General features: G+C 43.9%; 2 protein-coding genes across 4 annotated transcripts in view; both read left to right on the forward strand.

The window, feature by feature from the left end:
• TMEM253 (transmembrane protein 253) overlaps positions 1-9,681 on the forward strand; it is a 104,361-nt gene extending 94,680 nt beyond the window's left edge. The window contains exons 7-8 of one of the 2 annotated variants that reach the window (XM_078644096.1): positions 2,715-2,824; positions 4,638-9,681. In XM_078644096.1, the coding sequence (XP_078500222.1) occupies positions 2,715-2,789 (75 nt within the window). In that variant the 3' untranslated portion in view covers positions 2,790-2,824; positions 4,638-9,681. The remainder of the gene's footprint in view (positions 1-2,714; positions 2,825-4,637) is intronic. The other variant, XM_078644097.1, reaches the window with a different exon arrangement.
• Positions 1-17,443, forward strand: part of ZNF219 (zinc finger protein 219) — a 466,238-nt gene that overhangs the window by 46,278 nt on the left and 402,517 nt on the right. The gene's annotated exons all lie outside the window — the stretch shown is intronic.

The raw sequence follows: 17,443 nt of genomic DNA on the forward strand, positions 1-17,443 counted from the left end.
ATTTGTTAATGTTTGGTTTTGGAGCACAGCAAAACTTCAGACGTGGGTGTGTATGTTGTAGGTGTTTCAATTGGGTCTGCCAATGCATGTCCTGAACTGTTAAATTAAATATACCTTTGCGTTGATGTCAGCCAACATCTGTGTTTGTCCCCTTTTCTAACACCACATTAGTTGTGGAGTGTATGTGAATATGGTAGTTTTAGAGTTAGGATTTCCCACCCCAAGTTTATAGATGGCTTTGCCTCGGAGTTTGCGACCGTTAATGTTGGCAAACATTAATGATAAATGTAGAAAGCTCATCCGCCACTGCCCCTGCATTTTTGCTCTTTGCAAACATTTAACAGTTGTTTGTGCTTGTTCAAAAGTATTTGTTATATAAACACAGCTGTGGCATATATGCACTAAACACTTGTTTTTTAACTACAAAATGGCAGAATAGCAATACACCAAACAAAGAAATGGGACCCAGTGGAGGAAGCACTTTGTGTCTGCCAACACTGTTATAGTTTTGTTTAGCTTTTTGTGATATCTGCGCAGCTAACGTCCCCTGTGATAAATTCCTATGGGTTTGCCGCTACACCCCCCCCCCCATTAAAAATGTTTTCCCAGCTGACCAGTCTTCCACAAATTTGGCTAGCCCGTTAGTTGAATTTAGAAATGTTCTGCAACTTGATCACAGGTGTGTAATGTTATTAAACATGCCAAGATTAATTTTCCAATGGAGTGAGCTCCTATGTGTGAGACAAATGCGTTGATGTAATCTGTTTAGTATTACCTGTTGGCACACTGGATATTAACACAGTATAAACTCTGTCCACCCCAGTTCTACAGTGGGAACACCACCTGCAGTTAGGCCCTTCCCTGAACCCCATGTCATTCCCCACTGCTGAGCTTACTCTGAAAGTATTTTTGTTTGCAGAGACCAGAGTCTAAGTGATTATATAGCCATATATGTATTGTACTCTAGTTGCACATTGTTAAGGGGAAGAAGGATTTATCTACACCCCAAGCCCTCGACTCCTCTTCCTAACTAATGTTCCGTTACTGCTCTGTGTCTTTACTGTCGCCCTTATTTTTTTGTGTGGATGGTCGTCAACTTTTGCTTCACCAATACTATTCTGAACATGGATAACCCTCAGAAGACACTCATAAGTTAGTACACATTCCCAAAAACACTGATGACCCATGCAGCACTGAAAAGGCATTCCTGATGGTGTATTGGATTGAATTTGCATTTATAAAGTGCTTGATGCCCCTGTTGTGGCGCCGAAGCACGTTTAGGGATAGGAAGCAAGTTATTTTGTGGCAGTTCTGTGGATTGGATGGCAGAAACTGGCCTATAGGGGCACTATTTTGATGCCATCAACGGCGATTGGAGCTATGCTTATGTGTAACTTGTAGAGCTAGATAGGATGCATAAGAATTTGTATGTTAGTGAGTGTATGAATTGAGAGCTTGTGAGTGCTACTTGGAAATTGTTTTAGTGTTGTGCTTGCATGACAGAGAATGCTCCAGCTATGTCGGAACCAGCATGTTGATAAGCCTAGGTGTAGTAGGTGGGTATCTGCCTGCAACAGCACAACTCATTAACCACACGCCGCAGACACAACATCTAATAGTATATTTTAGACATCACTTTAAGAACATATCCAACATAATATAGATATACCACTGAGTTGGGCACCACCCTGCTTACAGCAGCACTGTCCACCAGATCGCACCATGAACTGCATACACCCTAAGACATAACATAATTCCGAACATTAATTGCATATGCTTTTTTCTTTTGGTTAAGCACTCCAAGAGAGTGCATGTTTTTTAGGTCTCGCGACCTATCAATGCGCATGCGCATTGAGCGGAGCGAGAATTCAAGTGCTCAAAATACTCGTGAAACCAAGGGTTTTTTCGTGCGGTTTTCTTCGAGTTCACGTGAATCACGTGACCAAACAAGCACGCGCATCGGCCTCCCTCCCTCCCTCCTAATTGCATTTTTTCACGGCCGCTACCACATCAAAGGGCTTCTCCCAGCGTGCGCTCTGCGGCTTCTCCTCCCCTAATTATTCATGGCTGGCCGGCCGTACTTTCAGTTTCCCGGCCGCTCTTGTTTATTGCATCTTCTCGCTCTCTTTTTGCTCCCCCTTTATTTTCTCTCTCCCTCTGTTTTTTTTTACCCTTTATTTACTCTCTCTATCACCTTATTTCTCTTTCTCTCTTTCATTCCCCTTCATTGACTCTCTGTTCCCTTGATTATTTCTCCTCTTGCTCTCTCTTCTCGGACTCTTCTCAGGCCATCTGTTTTTCTCCTCTAAGCAGGCTCGTTTCCCGCCCCCTGCTTCACGGACGGACTTGTTTGACCAGCATCACTCCCACCTACTCCTCAACTCAAGTTGGGCATAACAAGAAGGGGCTTTCACTGTGACATTTCCAACAGCCTGCTCCGTTGCTGCGACTGGCTCGATTACATGTATTTGTGCTCTTCAGTTTATTTTTATATGTGTTGGTCGGCTTTTTTCCCACTTTTGGGATCGCCTTCAACTTGCCCGCCCCTCCTTTGTGTGATTCGTTCTCTCCCAGGGCGACCTCACTCATGGTTTCTTTTGGAGTTCCTTTTCAACTTTATTGTATTTAAAGTTTTGATAATGTCTTTCTACGCTTCTTTGGATGCTCAAACAAGCCACATTTTCATTAGAAATCTTCATCGTGGTTTTTCACAGCTGGAGGGCAACACGACTGTATGTTGTGGCGTAACAACTAGAGCTGACGACTTTGGAAATGGGATGCCTGGTTAGAGTTTCTGCGTCGACTCAACATCCTGTGATTCTGGGTAAAATTTAATGCGCTCCAATACCTTCGGGTCGAGTTCACGCTATATATAAAACTACAAACAAACAAAACAAGCATTTGCAATGCAATAGGTCTCGCATTTGCGAAAGTTTAAGCTATTGGCATTGTTAATGACAATGCCTTTTTTATCTGTTTTGAAACCAACATATAAATAAATGGCATTATCATTTACAATGCCAATAGCTCAAACTCTTGCAAATGCGAGACCTATTGCATTGCAAATGCTTGTTTTCAACTGTCTCCCTCGTGTACTCCCCTCCCCTCTGCTGTGTTCCATGTTGCTGTCTCCCCCTCAGGTGTTTCTCCTCTGCCCCCCTCAGTGTAGTGATTGCACTTGTGTGCCCCCCCACGTTGCTGTCTCACCTGTTTGCTTCATACCTAAGATCACGTCCTTCTCTCTAGCCTGTGTGTACGTCCTGCATTTTGCTTCTGCCCCCCTAACCGCTGTGTTGCTCCCCCTCCCCACCTCCAGCATTGATTCCCCAAGCCCAATTGTTTTCCCCAAACCCAATTGTTTTCCCCTCCCCTGACGTTGCTTCTGCAACCCCCACCTCATTCATCGCAACTTTTTTAATTATTATTATTTCCTATTCAGCCACGATCCACAACATCAAAGATACTGTACAATTTCGTTAAAAACATTGGCAACATCAGTAGGTCAAAAAGACATCGCCTGTTGGCTTTACGAAAACTTGTTCCCTGTGTACCCTTCAGGTTTCTGGATCAGCAAGATGAGACAAGCTGCCAGGCCTACAAAGTTGTCTATCTTCTTACGATGGGATCTCTACAAGTGCGAAGTAGGAGGTCTAAAGACAGACTTTATGAAGTTCCTGCACCAGAGAACAGGGCCCTGAGCAGAAACCAAGAGGGATTAAGGCAAATGGGGGAACTGGATCTAAGTTCCTTAAGGGGCTAGTCCGGGGCAACAGTTGGAATGAGTTATCGAATTTTATGGTACAGACCAGGACCAATCAATAGTCCCAGCCACGTCATGTAGACTTGCACTGCAGTTCCCATGGAGCAGGCTTGACTACATTGCAGTAACAAGTCACTACATATACCCTAACGTAATTTTTTAAATATGTTGATGCTTTTATAATACACCATTGCACAGTCTTGCATCCTTAGGGTGGCTTCGTTGGTATTCATGTCCTATACTTTCTTTGACCGGTGGCCTATGTTCAAGGGTGATATTCTAAAGCTTTTTCCCCTGTTGGTCCTTTTGTGAAACATGTTCACAGGGGTGCAGCTTTTATTGGTGCAGTGGTACCAAGGCCCAGAGACCTGGGGCCCTATTTCCTTCCTTGCACTAGGATACATGACACACATTACTGTCTTCTCTCATCATTTTAGTGGACTGTCGTCCTCACTGACATTTACGAAGTGCTGGCCTAGCGGAACTAATAAGGGGGGCTTCTTTTTGAAACGGCAGTGATGTAACAGTCCGAGTTTAGCTTTCGTATGTTCTAGACTACTGATCCTTGATCTACAATACAGCATTGCAGTAGGTGTCGAATCCTTTTATATTAAGCTGCATTTTTGTTCTTTTGGTTTGTCGATACATGGAATTCCTGGCACAAGCAAAACCGATTCGGGGTCCTCATATAAACATTCTGCTTCTCTGTTTATTGCGCCGCATTACACATTGTTATTTTTTAAAAAAATCAAAAATCGGTTTCTGTCATTGCCCTCAGTCACAGTGGACAGTCCTTTACATACACAGTAAGTCTCTACGTCTGTTCTTTGCCGGTTTTCAACGATTAAAGTTTGTCTTAATGTTCACTTCTCCCCAGGAGGCTGAAGACTTCGAGACTACAGATGTGCTCCACGTAGAAGCCAAGTAAAAGCCTCCTGAAGGCCTGGCAGAACTGAATTCATGCCTCATCCTAAAAGAGAAAAGGCCAAAAAGAGTACTGGACTTCAGCCCTGTGGAACATGTATATAAAGCAACTTACATGATACAGGCAATGGTGGCATGAGGGAGAGTGTACCAGGTTGATTGTGTCCAATTACAGTTGCAACCTTCTAGAAGGGTTGTATATCAGAATACTGTTAACAAAAAAAATATCAGCTGACAGAAATATTGTATCTTCAATATTACTTACAAAAATGTCATATATTTGGGTGTAGAGTTTTTTATATTTACTCAAATATAGGTGATATTTTTATAAATCATATTTAGGACTAAATATTTCTATTAGATTATATATTGGTTGATATTCGGGTATCATATTGTCTGGAGGATATCATTAAACTAGAATAAGATAGAAAAGGTAGGTGAGAGAAAGCATGTAGCAGTATCACACTGTAATAGCCCCACCAATAATTAGAAAAAGCTTATACATAAACACTCCGGTAACCTGGGTGTGCTCTGGTTGCAACAAAGAAAATAGTTTATGTACCTTCACCATTTTGCAGCCATTGCTCAGGTCGGGGGCCTCGGAAACTGTCTCATTTCTGAAACCATGTTTGGAGTTGATCTTATACCTTGTAGATTAGTCTGTCATGGGTAGGGCGTCCAGGTGTCCTGCATTTGCTGGGCAGTCTTGCTTTTCACTGTCCTTCCTCAAAATTTCAGTACAATTATTAAGTGTCCCGGTTTTCAGAGAATTCGCCTGAATGCAGAAAGCCATGTTTTTTTCACATTTTCCAGTGCAGATTCAGTTAGCAGCCCCTAACAGGTAGCATGTTTCCAAACACAGATGATATTGTGTGTAAAGTTTGCATTTATTTCCCCAAAGTGCTGCATTGTCTGTGTTTTCTATGTTGATGAGCACTGTCAATTAAGGAAGTCTGTGCCCCTCGGTCAATGCAAATTTGGAATATTACTTCTGTTTTTGGGAAACGTCTCTGTTTTTGTTTTTCAAAACCTGGTCATCCTTCTAATGGAATGCCATCACTGTCAACTGAGACAACCATTCCTACAGATGCACAGAATCAATCCATAACTGTCTCCAAACACAGAGATTTACTACTGCAACAGAGCTCCTTCAATGCTCTTTTAGTTTCAGGCATCTCCACACATCATGTGGAAGTACCACTGCTGCAGAGCTTATATTCTGGCAGAATTGCATTCCACAAATGGACATGACCACAGGGCGCTAACTATATTGCAGTTCAGACTGTTGAAGCTGCAACATGAACAATCTGGGAATAAACCAGCACTTTGGATGGGTTAGAGGGTCCATTTTTAGTTTCAGGCATCTCCACACATCATGTGGAAGTACCACTGCTGCAGAGCTTATATTCTGGCAGAATTGCATTCCACAAATGGACATGACCACAGGGCGCTAACTATATTGCAGTTCAGACTGCTGAAGCTGCAACATGAACAATCTGGGAATAAACCAGCACTTTGGATGGGTTAGAGGGTCCATTTTTTTACCCTGGCCTATCGAAGCCCTTGATCATGTACGAGCAATAGTACAGCCAAGTTTCTTCATCAAGTTCACAGAAGAGTTACATTTGCTATAGTAACATGATAACTCGTCAGTAGCTTTAGTTATTTATTTTCATTCGTTTTAATGTACAACAACCACAGGTACAGTACAGAATACCACATCTTTTAAGAGATCGTACAGGGTTTCCTACATGGCAAGTTGGATATAATAATGTTAACATCAAGTAAGAGTGACTTGTAAAACCTCGGAACATTGCCTTCCGTATCATGCATTAAATGACGCTTAGTAGGTAGTCCTACCAACTTCCCCAGTTTTTGATATGCTCTTTTGTTTTTTGCAACCTATGTCTTGTTAAACCTGTTCTTCAGTTATGGCACAAAGTCAATCTGTCTGGTCCATTAGCCCATTGCGGGGGTTAATTCGGCATAACAGTGTTTGGCAGTATCTTTTTTATTAATCAACAAACCCATGCCAACAAGTGTTCTGTTGTACAGTGGGCCACTCCATTCACCCATAATTTACGTACTATCATTTTCGGTTCTAACATACTCTTTCTACCCAACACTTTCTCCAACATACTGTTTTTACTAGCTTTTTGTGGACATTTCCAGATCATATGGAAATAAGTGCCTAGTGCTGTCTTGCATTGTTGACAGCACGGTTTAGGAGAATGGCCTATTTTCCACAAGTGGAACAGATAATAATAAAACCTGTAGAACATTTTAAATTGAATCATTTTGAGCCAGGAGGATATTGCTAGAGTTTTTGCTGCCATTTTGGCTTCTACCCACTTGTCATTGTCTATGTGTCAACTTGCCAACATGAAGTCTAGGGAATTAACCACGAGGGACCACTATAATGTCAATATGCCTTTTTTCACTCCGTTCCTCCATCACCAATGTGGCTTCCAAAGGTTTACTCACTGGTATTATCACTGCCTTGGCTCGAAATCGGTCCAAAGCCTGTCTCTCAACTGTAGGTAGTGGTAATACTTTTATTTGTGCAACAGGTAGTTGAAAAGGGGGGCTAGAACCTTCTTAAGCCATTGTAGTCACCCCAGAGAGTTATAGCTTGAACAAACTGGCAATGCTTGCTTTGTATTTGTCAGTCAGTGAGCGCATGTTACGTTCATGACACCTATCCCTATTGATGTGAGGATACCATACCTGGGTTCTCTAGAATCAGATACACTCCCACTAATAGACGGATTCAGCCATAGATAGTACGATCAAAACTCAGTGAGACTAGTTAAAGACTAGTGTGCTTCCTTTTCATTAAGAAATATATTACACATTGTATATACAGCCATATATATTGGTGCTGTATATACCTACATTTCCAAGAAAATACTACTGGCTACCCTTAGAAGAATGAAAAACAAATACCATAGTTTCAGTAGTCTTGAAGTACAAACATTTGCCATAGATGTGTGCAAAACATGTGTCTATGAATTCCAGATTCCTAGAGGGAGTTAACCTGCTAGCCCATGCCATGGCAAACACCTAGTGAGGGAGCTGCCACTATCATAGTTGTATGAAGAACTGTATGTCATCAGCCGCCTGGTATCTAAGTAAGTCTATGAGGTCTACCAATGATGTATTTTTTGTTTGCAAAGTGTAGCATGAACAGGAGTAAATCTGAATTAAAAATATTACATTTTCACTAAACAAAAAAGTATGTGTGGCAGAACTGGCTTTACCAAAGCTGAATCCATAAAAAATCTGAGGTCACGCCAGATAACAATTTTACTTCTTTCTCTCGTGATCTGCATTCATGTGTAATTAGTGTCCTTTGATGCATCAAGGACAAAGTCCTATATTATTTAACAGGAATATACAACTGGTAGGTTTTTCTCGGGAAGTCTCACCACCAATGCGTCTCGTTTCATTTTGGGGAGAACCACTTTGGTGACAAAATCTCTGTGTTTACGAAAAAGGCAGTAGGTGCACCACACTGGTGTGCATAGATTCTTTCAGCAAAACGCTAATTCAGCGCTTTGGCCTTTTGACCCTCCCAAAAAGCAAACACAGACTCATGACTCTTGGGACCTGATTTAGAACTCGACGAACGGGTTACTCCATCACAATGGTGACGGATATCCCATCCGCTGAAATATGGATCCCATTGCATCCTATGGGGTTTACATTTTGGCAGACGGGATATCCGTCACCATTGTGACTAAGTAACCTATCCACGAGTTCTAAATCAAGTCCCTAGTTTCTTAATGCTGTCATGTAACTGCAGCACAGTAATGAAGTTATGCGCGCCCGAGAATCGTATGTCTCCTAATACCTAAGAACCAAACTGTCCAGTAGAAGGCATCAGGACATAGGAGATAGCCCTATTCTGTCTGCAGCAAAAGGCCAGGAAATCCAATAGCTTTTAATACTGTTAGTTAGACTGAGTGAATGTGTCTTTCTGGTGAGTTTGGTCTAACCCCAAGTGATAATATTTGGTCTTGTTTGGTAAACTTTCTGAATTGTATTATATATTGAAAAGAACATTCTGTGCACTTGTATTTTATGTGAAAAAAGAATGCTGCACTGCTCCTTGAAGAAAAGTAGTGTTTGCTGTTAGTCTAAGTACTACTCCATTAAGTGCACTTTTCCTACAGTGATGTATATAATGCAAAAGAAGCACAAAACAATCTAAAAATCTGTAGCATGTTTAGGGGATAGATTTGGTATCAGGAAAACAGACCTCAGTGCAAAGTGTATGACTTGACTAACAACGACCAAAGGTGGTGAAGCAGTAGATAGATTAAGGAACGGTTACTAAATGATTGCACTATTTATTGGAATGCCATGATTTATTGAGAAGGAAATTATTTAAAAAAAACAAAATGGTGATGTTCGTCAATGTGCATAACGAAACTGTAAATAATTGGTTCTCGATTGGAGAGATTTAAGACTAGCTAGTAAATTAGGTCTACCTTGGAAGATACAGGTTTTGATTTTGTAGAAGTGTCAGGATTTCCTGTCATCCTAAACCTTGGTCTGCAATGTTTGCATAATTCCATGAATGACTATTTGTTGCGAGTAATAGCTTTAGTCTTGGCCTCTGCAAAGTATCCTGTAATCCAATTTGAGAATCAATTTCACACACACACTTTAATTTGCAATGTTACAAAGGATGGAATCCGGCATTCTCTCAACTCCATACTAACTATTTTCAGACCTGTTTAGTGAGAAATAAACAGTGAGAACGACAAACCATTTGATCAGCTCCTGAGGCCAACATACCTCTTGGTTGCATTTAAGTACTGGCTGTAACAGTAGATCAACAGCTAAAGAAGTATCTAGAGAAAAACTTGCTAAGATTCAGTGGGTGCCCTTAACTTCTGTGTTAATGAAACTCATAAGGAATCTCACTTCATCGTCAACTATTGTGAATTAAACACCATAATCTCACAAAATAAATATACTCTTCCCATGGCCTTACTGGTGTTCGACTCATTGCAGTCTGTCAATATTTTTGCCAAGCTACATTTACAGTATGTATGCAACTTCATTTGCATACGAGTCCTCTTTTAGCACATATGGCCACTCTAAAAGTATTTAGCAATAGTGTTGGACCTTCAGAGCCTTGCCTGCTTCCAACGCTTTGTTAATGAAGTCCTCAAATACTTCTGTGTTAAATTCATTATACATATCTGCATCATAACGTGATGATTTCAGCCCCCCCTTAGAAAACATTGAGTTAGAGGAAGGAAGTCTTTTAGAGGCGAAGAAGCAATTGTGTTCATGGATACATGCAAAAGATTCCTTTTGTAGTCAACTTTTTGGGGGTTCACAATGCTGGGAAGCAAAGTAATTTATTTTGCCCAGCCATGTGGACAAAGGCCCAGGCTCTGATTTTGAGCAGAGATAGAGAAATATGAAAAATGCTGAAGTCTCATAAGCTGTGGATTTTGGGTTTACAGAGCCAAACTCTTTGTGCGTGTGTTACACCAATTAGATACCTTGCTGGACCCTGTAAGACTATGTGGAGAGAAATTGTACTTTAGGGCAGACTTCGTTTCTTGGGCTACGAAAAAAAGAGACTACGATTCCGGGCCCAACCACTGGACCGCGGAATAGTGCACAGCATAGTGAATCCAGAAAGATCTTCAAGCTGCAAACTACACCGACAGGTAAGAAACTATTCGTTCCCGCCATATATTAGTTCCCGCTATTGATTGATCCATAAAATTCCAATGTTTACTGGATAGGGGCCTGTTCCATTCAACAACGTAGCGCAGGCATGCCACTTGGTAGTAAGCGCCCACCAGCGGGAAGCCTAACCCTCCCTGTGTTTTCGTGGAAGTAATGTGCAGTAGTGAGAGACGCGGCTTCTTATCCTCCCATACAAACTTAGTAAAAAGCGATTGCAATTTCTTGATTGTGCCCGGCGGCGGAGACAATGGCAACATTTGGGAGGTCTAGAGGATGCATGGGAGCACCGTCCTTTTCACCGCAGCTAGTCTTCCGAACCATGCCAGTTAGAGGTGCGACCAGGCATCCAGCGCCTTGGTCGTTTGCTCCAATAATAAAGTGTAATTGAGGGAGACTGTTTTATCAATGGTCGAGGTCAGCCTAATTCCTAGATGGGTAATGTCTGTGGGCGCCCAGTGGAATGCAAAGTCCTGCTGTAAGTCCAGAATCCAACTCGAAGGGACCGAGATGTTGAGAATCTGCGACTTTGCGAAATTGACCTTGAACCCTGCAGCATTCCCAAAGGCTGTAAGTTCATTGGTCAGAGACTGCAAAGTTAGCCGGGGTTGAGTAAGCGAAAGGATCACATAGTTGGCGTACATGCTAATTTTTTGCATGTCAGACCCAAATTTAAGACCACCTATCTCAGGATTTGACCGATTCCGCTGGGCGAACGGCTCCATATAGAGCGCAAATAAAAGTGGGGATAGGGGGCAGCCCTGTTGCGTTCCCCAAGCGACCGGGAAGAGGGTCGACCTGCATCCATTAACCCGCCCGGAGGCCTTAGGGGCAGCGTATAGGCACTGATTCCACTGGATACAGTTGTCTCGAAAGTTATATTTGCGCAGCGCCGCAAACAAGTGTCCCCAGTCAACGCGGTCGAAGGCATTCTCCGCGTCTATAGAAAGCAAGAAGGCCTGTGTTCGCGAGCAATGCACAAGGTCGATGAGGTGCAACAGTCTCTTAGAGTTGTCTCCCCCTCCCCCCTGCCTAGTGGGTATGAAACCTGACTGGTCCGGGTCTACTATGTCGGCCATGAGAGGGTCAAGGCGCAAAGCTAAAATGCCCACCAACAACTTCGCATTGATGTTAAAAGGGAAATGGGTCAGTATGACCCACAATCCCTGGCGTCTTTCCCAGGTTTCAAGATAACAGAAATCGATGCTTCGACATTGTAGGTGTTACTTCCCCCGAGTCAAGGAAAGTTAAATAGCCGAGGTAAAGAGAGCCAGCTCCACACAAAATGTTTTGTAAAAGACTGCTGGGAAGCCATCCAGGCACGGTGACTTAGCTATTTTTAACCTTGAGATGGCTGATCTCACCTCCTCTATGCGGATGGCTGAGTCTAGGTTATCGGCTGTATGCCTGGGTACGGGAGATATATCACAGGCACTCAAATATGCATCAGGGTCTTTCAAGGGGGCGTCTCTAGCAACTTAGAGGAGCTGATAATAACTGCGGAAGGATTCAACAATACGGTCGTCCGTGGAGTGTTCCGTCCGAGCTTGATCCCGCACGGATTGAATTACAGACATCTGCGTCTTTACCCGTAGTCTGTGTGCTAGCATTCTCCCACATTAATCCCCACTAGGTAAAAATTTGTGTCGCAACTGAAGAAGAGCGTGTTCCGCCCTGTCTAGATCTAGGTGTGTCAGCATTCGCCGTCGGTTTTCTAATTCCTGCTACACCCTCGGGTCACCAGTAGGTTTGTGGACCGCCTTCAGTTCTCCCACCTCTTTCTAACTCTGCACGCTTCTCCCTGCGCAGGGCCGAGGATGATGCCGCAACCGCAATGAACTCTCCCCTCGTTACTAACTTCAGAGACTCCCACACCGCCGCAAGAGGGGTAGACCCCTGGTCATTGTCATGAAAGTATTGTACTATAGGATCTCGTATCTGCTGGATTACCTCTTTAGAGTGGAGGAAGGATTCTCGAAGTCTCCAACCCGGGGGGACTGAGTGCAAACACCGCGCCGGCAAAAGAACTGACATGAGGGCATGATCCTAGAGAGAGTGGGGAGTGATCTCCGCTGAGTGCAAGCTAGCTATAAGAGATGGGGGGGGGGCTAAAAAGTGATCAAGTCGTGCATACGTTTTGTGCGCTGCAGGGAAATATGTATAGTCTTGCTCGTTTGGATGTTGTGTTCGCCACACATCGCGCAGCCCACAGTCCTCTAACCACCTCCTCCCATCCTGTGAAAGCGCCCCTGTTTGGTGTGACCTCTGTCCCGATCTGTCTAGGTCCGGATCCATTACCAAGTTTAAGTCGCCCCCAACCAAAATCGCAGCGTATGGGGAAGCCAGCACATCGGTCAGAGCAGAGCGTAGAAAAGGTTCTTGTCCTTGTCTTTCGTTAGGAGCATATAAGGTCCCTAGTGTATGGTGTGCATCTCCCCACTGTACCCTGACAGCCAGTAGCCTGCCTTTAACTTCTGCAATTTTACAACTTTACATTGGAATCGCATGCTAAACAGAATCGCTACCCCATTCCTTTTGGACGGCCCGGAGGACCAGAATTGCTGAGGGAATCTTATCACGCAAGCGCTTGGTGTCTTTAGCAAGGAGGTGGGTCTCTTGGAGTAAGCAGAAATCACCAGTGGTGTTTTCTAGGAGGGAGAGTACCGCTGAGCGCTTTACTGGATTGTTCAACCCGCGGACATTCAAACAATTTGCTTTAAAAACTTTACCCATTGGGGCGTTCGGGGAATGTGGAGCCAAGCATGCTCAAAAAACTAAGCAGCACTGATGCTACAAGGGCCAGCATGCGGAGCCTAATTGCCTGCCAATCCCAAATAAGAACTGATGCGGAGACACAAAACAAACCCAACCAAATCCCATCCCCAAACAATAAGAAATAACTAATTAATGAGAAGGAAAGGCCTAATCCAGGAAACATGACAAAAGTTTGTCTTAATGGTTAAAGTCCAGGGGGTTGTGGCAAGTAAATAGTCAAATCAAGAGTTGGTGCTCTCTTACCACTCCAGCGCCCGGGGAAAGGCATCCTCTCCTTACAATCGACCTTTTCCGTCCCTCCAGCGCACATTGTTCAACCCAATTGGATGCCACTAGTCAGGAAGATCGAGGGGATTCCGGGCGCTCTGTAACCAGGGACCGTGATGAAAGAAACGCTTCTCTTTCTAATTTACTTGTAGCCAGGTCAGGTTTTGAGCTTGATGGTGGTTTCCCGACCGGTTGCCATTCAGAGGTGCGTCGTCGTTGTCTAGGAGTTGGCTCGTCTTCCCCTTCCATGGATGGCGCTCTCTCTAGACCCAAGGTATCAAACGCTTTGTCTAAGGACCTAATCTGAAGAAGCTTGCCCTGGTATTTGAAAATTAAACAGAACGGGTGGCCCCAGGAGTTGGAAATGTTCTTTTCTCGAAGGTGGTTGGTTACAGGCTTGAACTCTGCGCTTAACAAGCGTGGAGGCCGCCAAACCCTGGAAGAGAGTAGGGTGGTGTCCACGGAACTGCACGGGGTGTTGATCGCGTGCCCTCTGGAGGATGTGTTCTTTTAACTGGAAGTCATGTACATGGACAAGAATATCTGGAGGAGGAGCTTTAATACCACGCGGGAGACCCACCCGGTGGACCAGGTCCATTTGGTTATCCAGAGACTTCATCCCAGAGGATCTGGTGAAATAAGGCGCTGACGTAGGCACGAAGATCGTCTCCGTCTGGAGCAGTTCTCCAGGTCTTCTGCAAGGGCCTGGAGATCAGTATTCTGCTCACGGGGCGCATCATCTCTTGCTGTAGTTGGTGGAGGTCTTCTTCCCTACTAAGGTCCTGTTCCTCCAGGGTCGCCACCCTTTCGCCGATGCCATCTACGTCGCGTCTAACCACCCTCGGGGCCTTATTTCTGTAGTGTGTAGTGAGCTTTATTATCAAGGTTTTGACAACACTTTTCCTAAATAGGTAGAGGATGTTACTATTTCCAATGGTATTCGACCTATATGCCAACTAAATTCACAAGTGTTATCTTCCTTTCAAAAGCCATTAATTTAGTCTTAGAATTTTTAATTTTGTTTCGTGCATACTCACTTATTCAAACTTTTCAAATTATGCCGTAGGCCTAATGGTGTAAGATCTAATACAACCACATTATCTGCATACATGGATATATAAATCATAAGCTGTAATGCATAATGGAAATTTAAACATTTGCAAGTTGGACTGGTAAATCACAAACTTATAAAGAGTAAATAAAGTAAAGGGGCCAACGGGCAGCCCTGTTTTAGGCCATTACTTGTTTGCATTTTTGGAGTTAGGCCCTTTAACACTACACACACCAAGTATAGAAATGCAGTGCTATAAGTAATCTCAGTTCAGAAGAATGTCCAATGTGCTCAGTTTCTTCGAAATGATTGGCCTGCCAACCTTTTCAAATTGCATCAGTCAGTGAAGGCGCTATACAGGATAATCCATTTTTTCCATCACATAGTGGTTAGGTCAGAAACCAGACTGTTTTCATGGGAGAATTCCTTTAGTGAATGCCCATCCTGTAGTTGTTCTAATATGCTGGCTGCAAAAATCTTTCCAGATGCATCCAGAAGAGCAATCTGGCTGTGGTTGGCTGTCCATGCTCGTGAGCCTTTTTTTTAAATAGTGGTATTCAAATATTGCCCTTCCAGGAGGAGGGGGTTTGGCCTATGTGGTAACAAGATATAAAAAAAAGTTAGTATAAATGTGCCCCATCCTTCAGGAAACTTTTATCAAAACTTCTATGTGAATTTAATATGAGCCCATTGCTGATGAGGATTTTATATATGCTACTATTTGTTTACGTGTGGGGGGCATTAAAAGTTCAACCTGATTTACTGGAACATCTAATAGCCATTCAGTTGCTTCTAAAGATAAATTCCCAGAGTACAACATAGATACATATTCAATCCATTCTCTCATAGGGATAGTTGATAAAGATTTTTTTGATCCTTTGTGATGCAATACGACTCAAATTGCCGGAATTTTTAATTTTTGCTGCCTGCTGAAGGTCAATCCAGTTCTTAACTACCTACCTTTTCTGATTTAAACAAATCAGTTTCTCTGTAGTGTTAATGTGTCTTTTTTGCTAATGACCATATTCAGTGAATTGAATTTGAGTGAGTTTATTTATGGCCACTGAGATTTCCTTTTCTTGAGGATTTTTTTTCTGCCTATTTTCCTTGGCCAATTGCTTATGGTGGCGATCTCAACGTATGGTTTTCTTGTCTTATTGTGATTACAGCATGGCGCTGCTTTCAGTTTGTACTTGAATGTTATTTCATGGTGAACCTCACTCTAGTCAGCGTAAATTGCACAGGTAATATAATCCCTGCTCACCCCCTTGGTAGCGTGGCATGAGTAGTCAGGCTTATCTAAGAGGCAATTTGTAAAATATTTGTACACATACACACAGTAACACAGTCAAAACACTACTAAAGGATGCCACACCAGTTTAGAAAAATAGCCAATATTTATCTGAGTAATACAAGACCAAAACGATAACAATCCAACATACACAAGTAAAGATTTGAATTTTGCATGAATACAAACAGTTCAGTGATACGGTGTCGGACAGACCCGCAAAACAGTACCTTTGGAAGTGAAGAGGCCTCTGGGACCTTGCGATGAAATCCGAAGATGAGGAGTCGGCGGGCGTTGGTTCAGAAAGTCTGGTAGAAGTCAATGAGGCCTTGGAGTCTCACGCTCTGTGGGTCGAGCTCCGTGATGTCAAGGTCAGGAACGCTGGCATCGGCGGGCCAGGGCTGCGATGTCGCAGTCGATGCATTGTGTTCTTCATGAAGGATCATCACGACTTCGATGCAGGCAGCAGGGCGGTATTGTTGCTGAGCGCGGTCATCTGCAAACTTTGGGCAGTGATGTGGGGCGATGCATTGTGTTCTGCAAGCCTTTCTGGAGCGAAGACCTCAATTTAGGCATGCCCAACTATGAAAAAGATTTTTATTTTGTCATGAAAAAAGAAGGGTGCTCATTTTCTGTTCACACAAAACAGCATGGAAACCCAAAGAGACCAATTGCATACTTTTCTGCCACGTTAGATTCATGTTTCACTGGAGGTAGTCCACCTCAGCACCTCCATCGAAACCTTCCCTTCCGCCAAACACCTGCACTTCCAGATTCATACCATCCCCAAAGCCACACTCCGAGGAACCCTCGTCTACAGACCCCCCGAACATCCTTCACCACCACAATCACTGACTTCATCACACCCCACTCCATCGCCTCAACAAACTACATATTCATTGGAGACCTGAACTTCCACCTCGACACCCCAGCGACCCCCAACTCCACTATCCTTCGCGACCACCTCGCCAGCATCGAACTTAAACAACCCGTCAACATACCGACCCACAGAGCAGGGCACCCCCTCGACCCTCCTCTTCGCAGCAGTAAACCGCGACCAATTCAGCCGCACAACGCAGCCGCCATGGACCGACCACCACTGCGTACACTTCGCTATCAACAAACCCAAGGCACCCAAACCAGCCCCACGCCCACCACAAAGGAACTGGAGCAAGGAAACCGATGAGCAACTTAACTCCACCCTCACCCGAGACAACCAGACCTGGGCACCTGACGCAAACGACACAGCCAGAGAACTCCACACCTGGATCTTCAACTGCCTAGACGAGCTCGCCCCGCTATGCAACCCCTACAGAACGCCCCAGGAAAGCCGCCTGGTTCACCACTGCTCTCCAAGAAGCCAGATGCTTGGAGAAGAACTGGAGAAACACAAAGACAACCAAAAACCACACCACCTACAAGGACGCCATGACGGACTACCACAACCAGATCAGAGCCACCAAGAGGAACTTCATCCACAACAAGATACTGGCCAACTCCATGGAACTTTTCAGTGTCATTCAAGAATTCACCAACCTACGCAGCGAAGCCAGACATCACCCCATCCCAAGACCTCTACGACAAGCTTGGAACCTATTTCCACCTTAAGATCAAAAACCTCTACAACAACTTCATCGACCATCTACCAGGCGCTACAGATGGCCCT

Source organism: Lissotriton helveticus, chromosome 5_1 (assembly GCF_964261635.1).
Source record: "Lissotriton helveticus chromosome 5_1, aLisHel1.1, whole genome shotgun sequence".
Taxonomy (NCBI): domain Eukaryota; kingdom Metazoa; phylum Chordata; class Amphibia; order Caudata; family Salamandridae; genus Lissotriton; species Lissotriton helveticus.